Here is a 16,208-nt window from a genome sequence, read left to right on the forward strand (position 1 = left end):
ACAGAGCTGAAGAGGTCGCATGTGAAAACGAGCAAAGGGGATCGCGTCCGATGCAGCAGTCATAAGACCTAGAATTTCCATGCAAAAGGCTACCGAAGGGAATGATTGAGACTGAAGGTTTCGACAAGCTGTAATCAATTTTAGACGTCTCTTGTCTGTTAAAGACAGAGTCATGGACACTGAATCTATCTGGAAACCCAGAAAGGTTACCCTTGTTTGAGGAATCAAAGAACTTTTTAGTAAATTGATCCTCCAACCATGATCTTGAAGAAACAACAGAAGTCGATTCGTATGAGACTCTGCTAATGTAAAGACTGAGCAAGTACCAAGATATTGTCCAAATAAGGAGATACCACAATACCCTGTTCTCTGATTACAGACAGAAGGGCACCGAGAATCTTTGTGAAAATTCTTGGAGCTGTAGCAAGGCCAAACGGTAGAGCCACAAATTGGTAATGCTTGTCTAGAAAAGAGAATCTCAGGAACTGAAAATGATCTGGATGAATCGGAATATGCAGATATGCATCCTGTAAATCTATTGTGGACATATAATTCCCTTGCTGAACAAAAGGCAATATAGTCCTTACAGAACGATTCAATAATTTTAGATCCAGAACTGGTCTGAAGGAATTCTCCTTCTTTGGTACAATGAAGAGATTTGAATAAAACCCCATCCCCTGTTCCGGAACTGGAACTGGCATAATTACTCCAGCCAACTCTAGATCTGAAACACAATTCAGAAATGCTTGAGCTTTCACTGGATTTACTGGGACACGGGAAAGAAAAAATCTCTTTGCAGGAGGTCTCATCTTGAAACCAATTCTGTACCCTTCTGAAACAATGTTCTGAATCCAAAGATTGTGAACAGAATTGATCCAAATTTCTTTGAAAAAACGTAACCTGCCCCCTACCAGCTGAACTGGAATGAGGGCCGTACCTTCATGTGAACTTAGAAGCAGGCTTTGCTTTTCTAGCAGGCTTGGATTTATTCCAGACTGGAGATGGTTTCCAAACTGAAAACTGCTCCTGAGGACGAAGGATCAGGCTTTTGTTCTTTGTTGAAACGAAAGGAACGAAAACGATTGTTAGCCCTGTTTTTACCTTTAGATTTTTAATCCTGTGGTAAAAAAGTTCCTTTCCCACCAGTAACAGTTGAAATAATAGAATCCAACTGAGAACCAAATAATTTGTTTCCCTGGAAAGAAATGGAAAGTAGAGTTGATTTAGAAGCCATATCAGCATTCCAAGTCTTAAGCCATAAAGCTCTTCTGGCTAAGATAGCCAGACACATAAACCTAACATCAACTCTAATAATATCAAAAATGGCATCACAGATAAAATTATTAGCATGCTGGAGAAGAATAATAATATCATGAGAATCACGATCTGCTACTTGTTGCGCTAGGGTTTCCAACCAAAAAGTTGAAGCTGCAGCAACATCAGCCAATGATATAGCAGGTCTAAGAAGATTACCTGAACACAGATAAGCTTTTCTTAGAAAAGATTCAATTTTTTCTATCTAAAGGATCCTTAAACGAAGTACCATCTGACGTAGGAAAGGTAGTACGTTTAGCAAGAGTAGAAATAGCCCCATCAACTTTAGGGATTTTGTCCCAAAATTCTAACCTGTCAGGCGGAACAGGATATAATTGCTTAAAACGTTTAGAAGGAGTAAATGAATTACCCAATTTATCCCATTCTTTGGAAATCACTGCAGAAATAGCATTAGGAACAGGAAAAACTTCTGGAATAACCACAGGAGCTTTAAAAACCTTATCCAAACGTATAGAATTAGTATCAAGAGGACTAGAATCCTCTATTTCTAAAGCAATTAGTACTTCTTTAAGTAAAGAGCGAATAAATTCCATCCTAAATAAATATGAAGATTTATCAGCATCAATCTCTGAGATAGAATCCTCTGAACCAGAAGAGTCCAAAGAATCAGAATGATGGTGTTCATTTAAAAAAATTCATCTGTAGAGAGAGAAGATTTAAAAGACTTTTTACGTTTACTAGAAGGAGAAATAACAGACAAAGCCTTCTTTATGGATTCAGAAACAAAATCTCTTATGTTATCAGGAACATTCTGCACCTTAGATGTTGAGGGAACTGCAACAGGCAATGGTACATCACTAAAGGAAATATTATCTGCTTTAACAAGTTTGTCATGACAATTATTACAAACAACAGCTGGAGGAATAGCTACCAAAAGTTTACAGCAGATACACTTAGCTTTGGTAGATCCAGCAGGCAGTGGTTTTCCTGTAGTATCTTCTGGCTCAGATGCAACGTGAGACATCTTGCAATATGTAAGAGAAAAAACAACATATAAAGCAAAATAGATCAAATTCCTTATAAGACAGTTTCAGGAATGGGAAAGAATGCCAAATATCAAGCTTCTAGCAACCAGAAGCAAATGAAAAATGAGACTGAAATAATGTGGAGACAAAAGCGACGCCCATATTTTTTAGCGCCAAATAAGACGCCCACATTATTTGGCGCCTAAATGCTTTTGGCGCCAAAAATGACGCCACATCCGGAACGCCGACATTTTTGGCGCAAAATAACGTCAAAAAATGACGTAACTTCCGGCGACACGTATGACGCCGGAAACGGAAAAGAATTTTTGCGCCAAAAAAGTCCGCGCCAAGAATGACGCAATAAAATGAAGCATTTTCAGCCCCCGCGAGCCTAACAGCCCACAGGGAAAAAAGTCAAATTTTTGAGGTAAGAAAAATATGATAAATCAATGCATAATCCCAAATATGAAACTGACTGTCTGAAAATAAGGAAAGTTGAACATTCTGAGTCAAGGCAAATAAATGTTTGAATACATATATTTAGAACTTTATAAATAAAGTGCCCAACCATAGCTTAGAGTGTCACAGAAAATAAGACTTACTTACCCCAGGACACTCATCTACATGTTTGTAGAAAGCCAAACCAGTACTGAAACGAGAATCAGTAGAGGTAATGGTAAATATAAGAGTATATCGTCGATCTGAAAAGGGAGGTAAGAGATGAATCTCTACGACCGATAACAGAGAACCTTATGAAATAGACCCCGTAGAAGGAGATCACTGCATTCAATAGGCAATACTCTCTTCACATCCCTCTGACATTCACTGCACGCTGAGAGGAAAACCGGGCTCCAACTTGCTGCGGAGCGCATATCAACGTAGAATCTAGCACAAACTTACTTCACCACCTCCCTTGGAGGCAAAGTTTGTAAAACTGATTTGTGGGTGTGGTGAGGGGTGTATTTATAGGCATTTTAAGGTTTGGGAAACTTTGCCCCTCCTGGTAGGAATGTATATCCCATACGTCACTAGCTCATGGACTCTTGTTAATTACATGAAAGAAATTGCCCTTTGGATCCCTATGTGGTCAGAGAATGGGTACAAAGACTTCTGTGTTTTATTGGGAACACGAATTGCGCAATGTCTGGAGAAAGAAGACGTAACATCTTGAGGAAAATAGATCCGAAAATTTCTGATTTTTCCTCAAGTAATATCGCTTCAGATAACAAGGGTCTTTTGTTTGGAGACTCTTACTTAAAGGACTTAAGCCAATACGTTAATACTTTCTCTAACTTAAACAAAGTGAAAACATCTGTTAAGAAAATTTTCTACCCTATCCAGGGTTTTTCCGACAGGGCCGGGAGAGGCAGAGGCCGCTTTCCCGGCCGCTAATCCTTCTTATCCAGGTCTCATTACTATCCCCAACAATCACAATACCAACACCAGTTTCAATCTCAATTCCAAAGAGGTTATTCTGAACCATCTACTTCCTCCTTTTTTCCGACAAGAGGTCGCCCCTGGACTCAGAGAGGTTTTAGGACCAGAGCCAGAGCTAGACAAGCTCCAGGTAAGTTCTTCATTTCTTCCCTATGTCCTTTCTTTCCCAGAAAAAATTGGAGGCAGACTCGCCCTGTTTACTCAAAATTGGGCCTCAATTACTTCAGACCCTTGGGTTTTACAAACTGTGTCAGGTATTCTCATAGAATTCATCTCTCCCCCAATTCAAGTCTGTCTTCCCCATCCAATTCAGTTTTCTCAAGAGGACTCTCTTTTGGTCAGGAAAGAAATTTCTTCTCTCTTCTCCAAAAAAGCAATTCTTCCAGTCTCTCAACCTCAAGATTATTACCTAAGCAATCTGTTTTTGGTAAAAAAGAAAAACAATCAATACAGACCAGTCATAAATCTAAAAACGTTAAATACCTTTGTAGTTTACCATCATTTCAAAATGGAGGGTATTCACTTATTAAGAGAATGTCTAAGAGGAAACGATTGGTTGGTTCGATTGGATCTCACAGACGCCTATCTAACCGTACCAATCGCCCAAGAACATTGGAAATTCTTGACTTTCCGTTGGGAAGACCAGTTTTGGAATGTCACTTGCCTTCCCTTTGGTCTGTCCTCTGCTCCTTGGATTTTCACCAAGCTACTGAAACCAGTAGTGGCCTGGTTGAGACTCCGAGGAATTCGTCTAATAATTTATTTGGACGATATTTTGATTATGGACCAAGATTTTCATTCCCTTCAGAATCATCTATCTACCACAATTTCTTTATTAGAATCCTTAGGTTTTATTGTGAACAAACAGAAATCAGTTCTCTTACCCACAAAGTCTTTGATTTTCTTAGGCTTCAAAATCAATTCAATAATCTCTACTCTGAGTCTTCCTTCAGACAAGGTAAAGAATATCAAGAAAGAAATTACCAAAACTTTATCCAAAGATTTAGTTCCCATCAGAACCATAGCCAGAATAGTAGGGTTACTATCATCCTCTATTCAGGCTATTTTTCCTGCCCCATTACATTACCGAGAACTTCAGAGACTAAAGATCCTTCATTTGAGGAAAGGTTTTTCTTATTCTCATTTGATTCCTTTGTCCCTAGAAGCCAAAGAAGAACTGTCTTGGTGGCTCTCTCATCTAGAAGCCTGGAATGGGAGAGCCATCTTTGGCAGAACTCCGGACTTCATTATAGAATCCGATGCCAGTCTTTCAGGCTGGGGTGCACGCTGCGGTCCTTCCATCACCGGTGGCAAATGGACATTGGAGGAGAAACGTTTCCATATCAATTGTTTGGAATTATTGGCTGGCTCGTTTGCAGTCAAAAGTTTTGCCAATTTTTCTTCTCCAGTTTCTATTCTCCTTCGCATGGACAATATTTCAGCAGTACGATATCTCAATCGTTTAGGAGGCACCAAATCAAGGAATTTGTCCAACATAACCAAGGAATTTATTCACCTTTGTTTAGACAGGAATATTTCTATCAAAGCGGAATATATTCCAGGTCAATCAAATACAGCTGCAGATTGGGGATCTCGTCATCTGACAGATTCGAGCGATTGGAAATTAGACAGGAAAATGTTTTTGTTCCTTCAATCTCTCAGAGGTCCCTTTTGCCTGGATCTTTTTGCATCCAGGACCAATTTCCAGATTTACCCATACTTCAGCTGGCGTCCAGATCCGGAAGCTGCGGCCATAGATGCTTTCCTGCAACCATGGCCCCCCAAGAAAGCTTATGCTTTCCCTCCATTCTCAATGATCCCGAGGACAATTTCAACAGTCCGCAGGGATCTCCTATGCCTAACTATAGTGACTCCCCTTTGGCCAACCCAATCTTGGTATCCCTCCCTCTTGGAGATGTCCATCAATTTTCCAATTCTTCTTCCTCCAGTTCCTCACCTATTAGTCAATCCGGAGGGCGAATTTCACAGTCTAATTCTCCAAGGCTCTCTTTTTCTGATAGCCTGGACAATTTCAGGGGACCCTGGTCTCTCCGAGGCCTTTCAGAGAGAGCTAGATCCCTCATTCAAGACTCTTGGGCTCCAGGTACCCGCAGATGTTATTTTGCCGCATGGTCAAAATGGTCTAGCTGGTGCTTGCGAAGGGATTTGGATCCCATTTCTTCGGATTTAACCGAAATCATTAATTATCTGTCACACCTCTTTGATTCAGGCCTTGCTTACAGAACAATTAATGTCCATAGATCTGCTATCTCTGCCAGACATAATCTAATCAATAATTCACCTGTCGGTAAACATCCTTTAGTTTGTAGAGTTCTTAAAGCCATTAGATTAAAACGTCCTCCTGTTCCCAAACACGAATTTTTCTGGGATGTAGACCTAGTTTTCTCTCTTTTCAAATCCTGGCCAGATAATAACTTGTTGACTCTAAAACAACTTTCCGCTAAACTCGCTACCCTTCTATGCCTTATTTCTTTCAGAAGGGTATCTGATGTAAAAGCCTTAGATTGGAACTCTAAACGTTTCTCCCCTGAAGGAGTCACCTTTTTCTTTCTCGCAGAACAAAAACTTTATCTACTTCCATCTTTTATCCTTATCTGTCTTCTGAACCCTCTTTGTGTGTGGTCGAATGCTTAAAGTCATATGAATCTAGAACTCTGATATTTAGGAAACCTATCCATAATCAACTGCTTATTTCTTTTGTTCCCCCCCCATGCTCCTATCACTTCTACCTCTATCGCTAGGTGGGTTAAATGGGTCATGAAAGAGGCCGGTATCAACATTTCTTTCACAGCTCATTCTGTCAGAGGTTCCGCTGCTTCGAAAGCCTTTTTGAAAGCGGCTCCTCTTCAACAGATTTTAAATGCTGCAGACTGGTCTTCAGATTCCATTTTCAAACAATTTTATTTCAGACCCATTCAACATGCCTCGCTTAATTTATTCTCCTAACTACTTTAAACTTGCATAAAAATAGGAGTCTCTGGTCTTGTAATAAAATTCCGATTATCCTAGTATGTGAAGGTATAATCTAGATTTTATTAAAGACACAGAGACGAGTATTTTCCCTCCTCACATAGATAATGGTGTTTTTTCCCACCCTAATAACCGTCATTATGTGTTACTAATTCTTATATTTTTTAACAGTATCCATGTGATTCCAATCCTTTCTCATCTTCTGGATTCTTCCCTTCAATTCAGAAGTCTCAACCTTCATCCACTGAACCCTGGACATCTACGTTACCTTCTATCAAATTCAACATCCCATGGAATTTCGTCCATCAGTTCTACAAGAAGTTGGCATTTATTACCCTCTGTTGTTTCGGACTTTTTGGTTTTCTCATGATGTTTAATATTTTATTCCTTTTGAGCATCAATTAGAAAGAGGAAGTATGTTAATTGGGTGCTCTGTTTATAGTCTATGCTCTGTGCTGATTGGCTGTTTTTTCTCACTATAATAAGTCTATGTTATGTTCTTATTATGTGTATGTTATTTATCTTATATATCTTGTTCTTTAAAAGGCTGCATTGAGTAGTAAAGAAAGAGTAATGCATAAAAATACTCGTCTCTGTGTCTTTAATATAATCTAGATTATACCTTCACATACTAGGATAATCGGAATTTAAACTTAGCAAAAGAGGAAGCAGGTATACCAGGACAACCTGCCTCTTGAGATATATATATGAGATGAAAATATCATACAGAGAGAAACATAAGTATCATTAGGAGTGGTTTCCTCTGAAATCACAGCAGCAGTGCAGGTGTCACAGCAAAAAGAAGAGTCTAGTCAAAATCCCCAGGCAAACCTCAATCTTAATAAGAAACGTAATCCTAGACATAAGTTTTTGCCTTGAGAGGTGTCCACCTAAAGGTCTGGTGTTGCCATGTCTCTCAGTCAGCGATTTGTTATAATATGTATGTGTATTTTTGTCATGCAATAAAAAATATTGAAAGAATTGGATACTTATTAGCGTTACGGTTACTTACAGTTAGTCGATTACACTTTGATTTGGCAATAACTCCCAGAAATATTTCAGGTGCATTGAACTCCTGAAGAAACAAAGCCACCTCCTAAAAGAATATAAAGCAATGAAAAAATAGTTTAGACACAGTATTTAGAAAAGGTTTTCTTCAGTAAGACATTATTACTAATTAAACAAATTAAAATAAATCTTACTGGGTTGAAACTATTATATGAATGGCCAGAAATTTGGGGAAGATGAACAAGTCTTATGCTATACACAATGCACAACACTCTATTTATTCCCAAAACTAATATATTACATTTCTGCTTGTAATAGTAAGATCCTAAAAAGGTTCTTATCGACCATAATTTAACCGTTACATTTCTGGATGTTAGGAAATATAGGGCACTTAAATTATACGATTTCAAAAGTGCCAGGATTAGTTTTACCGATTGGCTGGGCACAACAACAAATTAGCACTGCAATACACAGCCTTATAAAAAAAAAAATAGACGCGGCTCTGTACTCTTTTTAATTTGTTACTTCAATATTTTTTATTAAAAAAAAAAAAAGGAGGAAGGTCCTTGCAGAACAAGATGTATGTATTTATTCACTAGTGAAATCAGTATATATATTTTTGTGCTTGTTTAGAATAAGCAGAAGTTCTCAGAAGTCTTCTGGTGCCTCCTTACCTCTACACATACTCATCACTTGCAGAACGAGATGAATGTATTTATTCACTAGTGAAATCGGTATATAGTTTTGTGCTTGTTTAGAATAAGCAGAAGTTCTCAGAAGTCTTCTGGTGCCTCCTTACCTCTACACATACTCATCACTTGCAGAACAAGATGTATGTATTTATTCACTAGTGAAATCTGTATATAGTTTTGTGCCTGTTTAGAATAAGCTGAAGTTCTCAGAAGTCTTCTGGTGCCTCCTTACCTCTACACATACTCATCACCTTGCAGAATGAGATGTATTTATATATTCACTAGTGAAATCAGTAAATAGTTTTGTGCTTGTTTAGAATAAGCAGAAGTTCTCAGAAGTCTTCTGGTGCCTCCTTACCTCTACACATACTCATCACTTGCAGAACAAGATGTATGTATTTATTCACTAGTGAAATCTGTATATAGTTTTGTGCCTGTTTAGAATAAGCTGAAGTTCTCAGAAGTCTTCTGGTGCCTCCCTACCTCTACACATACTCATCACCTTGCAGAATGAGATGTATGTATTTATTCACTAGTGAAATTGGTATATAGTTTTGTGCTTGTTTAGAATAAGCAGAAGTTCTCAGAAGTCTTCTGGTGCCTCCTTACCTCTACACATACTCATCACATTGCAGAACAAGATGTATGTATTTATTCACTAGTGAAAACTGTATATAGTTTTGTGCTTGTTTAGAATACGCAGAAGTTCTCAGATGTCTTCTGGTGCCTCCTTAGCTCTACACATACTCATCACCTTGCAGAATGAGATGTATGTATTTATTCACTAGTGAAATCGGTATATAGTTTTGTGCTTGTTTAGAATAAGCAGAAGTTCTCAGATGTCCTCTGGTGCCTCCCTACCTCTACATATACTTATCACTTTGCAGAACAAGATGTATGTATTCACTAGTGAAATCAGTATATAGTTTTGTGCTTGTTTAGAATAAGCAGAAGTTCTCAGATGTCCTCTGGTGCCTCCCTACCTCTACACATACTCATCACTTTGCAGAACAAGATGTATGTATTTATTCACTAGTGAAATCAGTATATAGTTTTGTGCTTGTTTAGAATAAGCAGAAGTTCTCAGATGTCTTCTGGTGCCTCCTTACCTCTACACATACTCATCACTTTGCAGAACAAGATGTATGTATTTATTCACTAGTGAAATCGGTATAAAGTTTTGTGCTTGTTTAGAATAAGCAGAAGTTCTCAGAAGTCTTCTGGTGCCTCCTTACATCTACACATACTCATCACCTTGCAGAAAGCAATATCCATATTCAAATTAAACTTTAATGGTTTGGAAAGAGAAGGTCATTTTAAAGAGACAAATATGATGACAGAAGTAAATTGTAAAGTTGTTTAAAGGGACATGACACCCAAATATTGAAGCACTTGAAAGTTATGCTGTATAGCTGTAAAAAGCTGACCTGAAAATATCACCTGCACATCTCTATGTAAAAAAAAAGCCTCAGAAGAATCACACACATCAAAATGATAAATCTTAAAAAAAAAAGTGTGTAAAGAAGAACAAGTGGCTGCCTTAGACATCTGATCAATAGAATCCTCATAACGAAAAGCTTAAGTAGCAGCAAAATTTCTAGTGGAATGAACAGTAATGTGCTCAGGGGAGTTTTATCCAAGAGAAAAAAAGCTTCAAATTAAAGTTTTAAACCAAGCTGCTAAAGTACCAGTCGTAGCTTGCTGATTTTTGTGAGGTCCAGAACAATGAACAAAAAGAGAAGAAAATTTGAAATCTTTTGTTGCTTCCACATAATATTTGTGAGCTCTAACAACATCCGAGTTGTGAAGAAGACGATCCTTAGAATTTTAACTAGCTGGACAAAAAGAAAGGACCACAATTTCCTAATTGATAGTATCTGTAGATACTACCCTAGCAAGAAAAGAATAGCTAGTGCAAAGAAATGCTTTATCCTGATGAAAGTCAGAAAAGGAGGTTTGCATGACAAAGGTGAAAGTTCAGAGACCCTGCTAGATGAATAAATAGCTAGAAGAAAAGGAACCTTACAAGAAAAAAGCTGAAGGTCTAAACCATGCATCGGCTCAAAACCAGATTAAGATTTTGAGGAGGAGAAACTGCACGAATAACTGGTTTAATTCAGATCAGAGCCTAAACAAAGGCCTGAAAATTCAGGCATTTTAGCAGTTTTCTTATAAAAGAAAACCGAAAGATCCAACATTTTACCCTTCAAAGAACCCTCCAGATGTGTTATTTTAGAGATAATCAATAGCTGTCTCTTGAAGATTGGGTTAGCCCAAAGACTTTGGTGGAGTTTCCATGTTGGCCTAGATGAAAGTGTAGTATTCCCAGGGAGTGTTATAGATACTGCATCGTGGTTTGACCAGGAGCAAGAGGACATTTTCGCTTCACGGACTCTATTTAGAGTCCAAGAGTCCATAAAAAAGTAATCTAATCGTGAGTACAATTTTTTTGTTGGAGAGAGGTACGAGAAGTCTCTGTCTGTTGGATACAAAGACCTCCATACATCAAAGAGTTGGTATTGGTACATGAGGTCCCTAAATTTGGGGGCAGACGTGTTGGTAATCTTATCTATATTCCCTGGTTTTGAAAGTTTCTTATCCATGTTGGGATCCCATATTAAATTAAAATCCCCGCTTAAAACTAATGTGCCCTGTTTGAGTTTATCAATCAGTCCCAGCATCTTCCTAAAGAAGTTTAACTGACCTTGATTAGGCGCATAGACGTTAACAAGTAAATATGTGGTTATTTAACTTACAGACTAGTATAAGGTACCTCCCCCTCCGCGTCCTGCTCCAAATGCAGACACTGAAATAGAATCTTATTGCGGATTAAAATAGCCACCCCTCTACTTTTTCCAATATAAGAGGATATATATATATGTGAGGAAATTGTGTAGATTTGAGCCTCATTGGATCACCCGACATCCAATGTGTTTCTTGAAGAAACGCAATGTCCGTTCGTAAGAATCTAAGATAAATTAACAGTAAACTTAGCTTCATCTGGGAATTGAGGACTCTAGCATTCAATGTAGTTAAAGTGATGTGTGGGGTATACACCATTTCAGCTGCAAGATGAGAGAAAAAAAAAAAAATTTATGTAAGAACTTACCTGATAAATTCATTTGTTTCATATTGGCAAGAGTCCATTAGCTAGTGACATATGGGATATACAATCCTACCAGGAGGGGCAAAGTTTCCCAAACCTCAAAATGCCTATAAATACACCCCTCACCACACCCACAATTCAGTTTAACGAATAGCCAAGTAGTGGGGTAATAAAAAAAGGAGTAGAGAAGCATACAAAAAGAGGAAGAGGAAAAATAATTGTGCTTTTATACAAAAAACATAACCACCATAAAAAGGGTGGGCCTCATGGACTCTTGCCAATATGAAATTCATTTATTTAAGTTCTTACATAAATTATGTTTTCTTTCATGTAATTGGCAAGAGTCCATGAGCTAGTGACGTATGGGATAGAAATACCCAAGATGTGGAAGTCCACAGAAGAGTCACTAGAAAGGGAGGGATAAAATAACAACAGCTATTTCCACTGAGAAATTAAATCCACACAATAAATAAGTTTTCTTTGAAAACACTTAAATCAAAAGCAGTAGAATCAAACTGAAACGGCTGCCTAAAGAACTTTTTCTACCAAAGACTGCTTCAGAAGAAGCAAATACATCAAAATGGTAAAAACAATAAAAGTATGCAAAGAAGACCAAATTACTGATTTGCAAATTTGATCAACCTAAGCTTCATTCTGAAAACGCCTCAGAAATGGCGACTGAACTTAGTAGAATGAGCTGTAAACTCTGAGGCGGAGCCTGCCCTGCCTTGAAATAAGCCTTGAAAAAACAAAAGCTTTTATCAGGATGCCAGAAAAAACAGCAGATAGACTAGAAGTCTTCTGAAACCCTAGTAACCTTGATATAGAATTATAAAGCTCTTACCACGTCCAAAGGATGTAAAGAACTCTCAAAGAATTCTTTAGGATTAGGACACAAAGGAGGAACAACAATTTCTCTACTAATGTTGTTCAAATTCCCAACCTTAGGAAAAAAAGAAGTCCACAAAACTTCTTATCTAGATGAAAAAATTCAGATAAGGAGACACACAAGAGAGCTGAAAAATCAGAAACTCTTGTAGCAGAAGAGATAATCAAAAGAAACAACACTTTTCAAGAAAGTAGATAATCTTGAAACCAAATAAGACTCCAAAAAGGAGAAATTAATAAATGAACAGGCTTGAAACCAACCAAAGCCTGAACAAAACAGTGAATATCAGGAAGTTTAAACAAGCTTTCTATAAAATGAAACAGAAAGAACAGAGATTTGTCCCTTCAAAAAATTTGCAGACAAACTTATCCAAACCATCCTGAAAAACTGTAAAATCCTAGGAATTCTAAAAGAATGCCAAGAGAATTTATGAGAAGAACACTATAAAATATAGGTTTTCCAAACCTGATAATACATGTTCCTTGAAACAGACTTATAAGCCTGAAATATAGCGATAAAAACTAAGTCAGAGAAACCTCTATGACTAAACACTAACCAATTTCCATAACCCCAAATTAGTAATTTGAGATCCCGATGAAAAAATAGCCCCTAGAACAAGAGGGCTGGCCAAAGAGAAAGCGGCCAAGGATGGCAACTTGGACATCTGAACAAGATCCACATACCAAACCTGTTAGGCCATGCTGATGCTATCAGAAACACATGACACTGTTCCAATATGATATTGGAAATCTCCTTTGGAAGAAAAAAAAATAAATAACAGAGGCGGAAGGATGTAGTCAGGTTGCAAACCCAAGACACTGCTAAAGCATCCACCATCTCCACCTGTGGATCCCTGGACCTGAAAAGGTAACCTGGGAAATTGAGAAAACACATCTGTATAGAGACACCACTCTCCCGGATGTAAAGACAGACGGCTGAGTAATCCACCCTCCAAATGTCTAAATTCGTAAAAAATAGACAGGAAATTAATTACATCTAAGAACTTATTCAAGATACTTCTTAATTGCTAAGGAATGAGTCCCTATTGTTTATTGGCATATCCCACAGTTGTGATATTGTCTGTCTGAAAGCAAAAAATTAAAAAGTTCTCTCCTAAAAGAGGCCAAGCCTGAAAGAGCTCTGAAAAAATAGCACAGAGTTCTAAAATATCGATTGGAAACCTCACTTCTTGAAGTTCCCAAACCCCTTGTGCTGTCAAAAGACCCTCAGACAGCTCCCCAACCTGTAAAACTTGCATCCATTAAGAATACAGTCCAGGAAGGATGAACAAAAGGAGGCCCCCTGAATAAAATGATGATATACTAATCACCAAAACAGAGAGAGAAGCATGTTAGGATTTAAAAATATCAACTGTGATATCTAAAAACAATCCCTGTATCATTGATTCACTATGCAAGGCAAAAAGAGATCTCAGATGAAAAATGAGCAAAGGGAACCACGCCCGATGCTGCAGTTATGAGACCTAAAACTTCTATGCACATAGACACTGAAAGAAATGTTCTAGACTGTAAGTTAGACAGGCTAACGCCACTTACAATTTACTTTTGTCCGATAAAGACAAAGACATGAACACAGAATCCATCTAGAAACCCAAAAAGAAGTGACCCTTGACTGAGGAATGACAAAACTCTTATGCAAATTAAATCCTCTAACCATGTCTTGAAGAAACAAAACTTAGTTGATTCATGAGGGATTCCACAAAAAGAAAAGTCCATATATTTGAATAATGCTCTTTCATATGTATGTATTGGATACTTGTAAAGCGCGTCTAATCACCCCTAAGAGACTAAAGACGCTGCGCATTAAATCGAGCTTGAAAGGATGAAAGGCTGAATGGACCTCGCCGGAAATCGAACCTGCAACCCTCAGGTTGCTACAGAGCTCAGCCACAGTGCATTAGCATGCTGAGCTATCTGTCCAGCTTTAATAAAAGAAAAGTTTAAGCTAATACCAAGATATCATCTAAATAGGGAAGTACCACAATACCTGAAGACAGAAGAAGGGCACCAAGAACCTTTGAAAAGATTCATAAAGCTGTCACTAAACCAAATGGAAAAGCGACATATTGGTAAAAGCTTAAAAAGAAAATTTCAGAATCCACAAGTGGTCTGAATGAAATAAAATATGAGGATAAACATCCTGAAAAATGGAGTAGAGATAAAATGACCTTAACAAAAAGGCATAATAGCCAACTTAAAAGTTGAGACTCTAACAAAACAATATAAAAAGTCTTCAGATCCAAGAATGGACTGAATAAACCTTTCTTCTTAGGGACAAATAATAGAATTGAATAGAAACCTAAATCCTGTTCCTGCAAAAAGAACTGGCATAATCACTCCTGAAAAAAAAATCAGTGTACTAAAAATGAAAGATTCTTCCCATAGAAGGTCTCATTTTAAAAACCTATTCAAACCCTAAGAATAATATAGAATTTGGACTGAGTTCATCCAAAAACAATTCAATCTGCCCCCCACCAGAAGGACTGGTTTGAGAACCGCACCTTCATGCAGTCTAAGTAATAACTAGTAATTATATAGCGTTTTTCTCCCAGAAGGATACAAAAAAATGCTTCTTCAGTGCTTACACTCTGAGTTAACCAAATTAGCAGCTGATAAAACAGTAGTTATTATTACCCAAATAAATGGTACACAATAAATTGACCTCAAAGGCCAAAAAGCTGTATTAACCCTGCCGGGAAATGAATCTATTACCCTTAGATCTAGAACAAGCGTTTGTAGTCAGGACATTCACCAACCGATCTACATCACCGGACTAAAAGTAGGGCAGAAAAAACTCTGAACCTCCAAAAATAGTGGAGATAATAGAAATCAAACAAATTATCCTAACAAGAGAGAGATCATAAAATATATTTGAAATCATAATAATAGATATAGTAAACATAATTAAATGAATACATCTAAAGTAAATAAACAGAGTTAAATACTTGAGAATCTGAAACTGCTTATGCCAACTGTTCAACAAAGGTTGAGAGAACAGTAATGTCAGCCACAGAAAAAGCTGAGCTAAAAATATAACCCGTACGTGAATATGCTATACTAAGGTCATATTCAAATTCTAAAGAATCCTGAAAACAAGTACCGATTTCCTTAGAAATAGTAGTACAGTCCAAAGAAGGAATCAGAATAACCATTCTCTAGAATATGATACAGATAGTATATTGAATAGGAAAAAAACTCAAAAGCAAAAATGTTAATAATCCTTTTCAAATCTGGATTTTAACATAGTCAATAGGGGGACTAGACTCCTAAAAGCTATAAATAGAAAAATTTCCTTAACAAAGAACAAAAAATGTTTAAATGAAAAATAAGGAGAATTTTAACAAACTGTCTGATACAGGATCCTTTGAGCCAAAGAAACCTTCATCAGTAGAATAAACTTAAAATTGCTTTCGGTCAGAACAAAATTTATTCAATCTTAACAATTTTGAAAAGACCTTGTAAGTTTACTTAAAGGCATAATAGCAGTCATAAACTTTTATGATATAAGCAACAATATGTGATGTTTGCAGATGAAATCAAGTACATGAACTGAATATGTACAAAACAGTAAATGTTATTGTACATGTAGAAACATTGCTAGCATAAAACAAGATAAATAAATGCCACATAATTGAGCTGAAGAAATAACAACAGCTTAAAAAATTAAAAGAACACACTAAGCTTTGTAGAATTGTGTTCCAGGGCATCATAGTTTCTACAGTAACATCTGAGTCAAAATCAGAATGAGACATCTCGTAAAATGTA

The 16,208-nt window shown here is 37.2% G+C and overlaps 1 protein-coding gene across 1 annotated transcript in view; it reads right to left on the reverse strand.

Moving 5' to 3' along the window:
- Nucleotides 1–16,208, reverse strand: part of SAAL1 (serum amyloid A like 1) — a 219,370-nt gene that overhangs the window by 161,924 nt on the left and 41,238 nt on the right. The window contains 1 exon segment of the mRNA XM_053720661.1: nt 7,741–7,824. Within this exon segment, the coding sequence (XP_053576636.1) occupies nt 7,741–7,824 (84 nt within the window).

This window comes from Bombina bombina, chromosome 7 (assembly GCF_027579735.1).
Source record: "Bombina bombina isolate aBomBom1 chromosome 7, aBomBom1.pri, whole genome shotgun sequence".
Taxonomy (NCBI): Eukaryota; Metazoa; Chordata; class Amphibia; order Anura; family Bombinatoridae; genus Bombina; species Bombina bombina.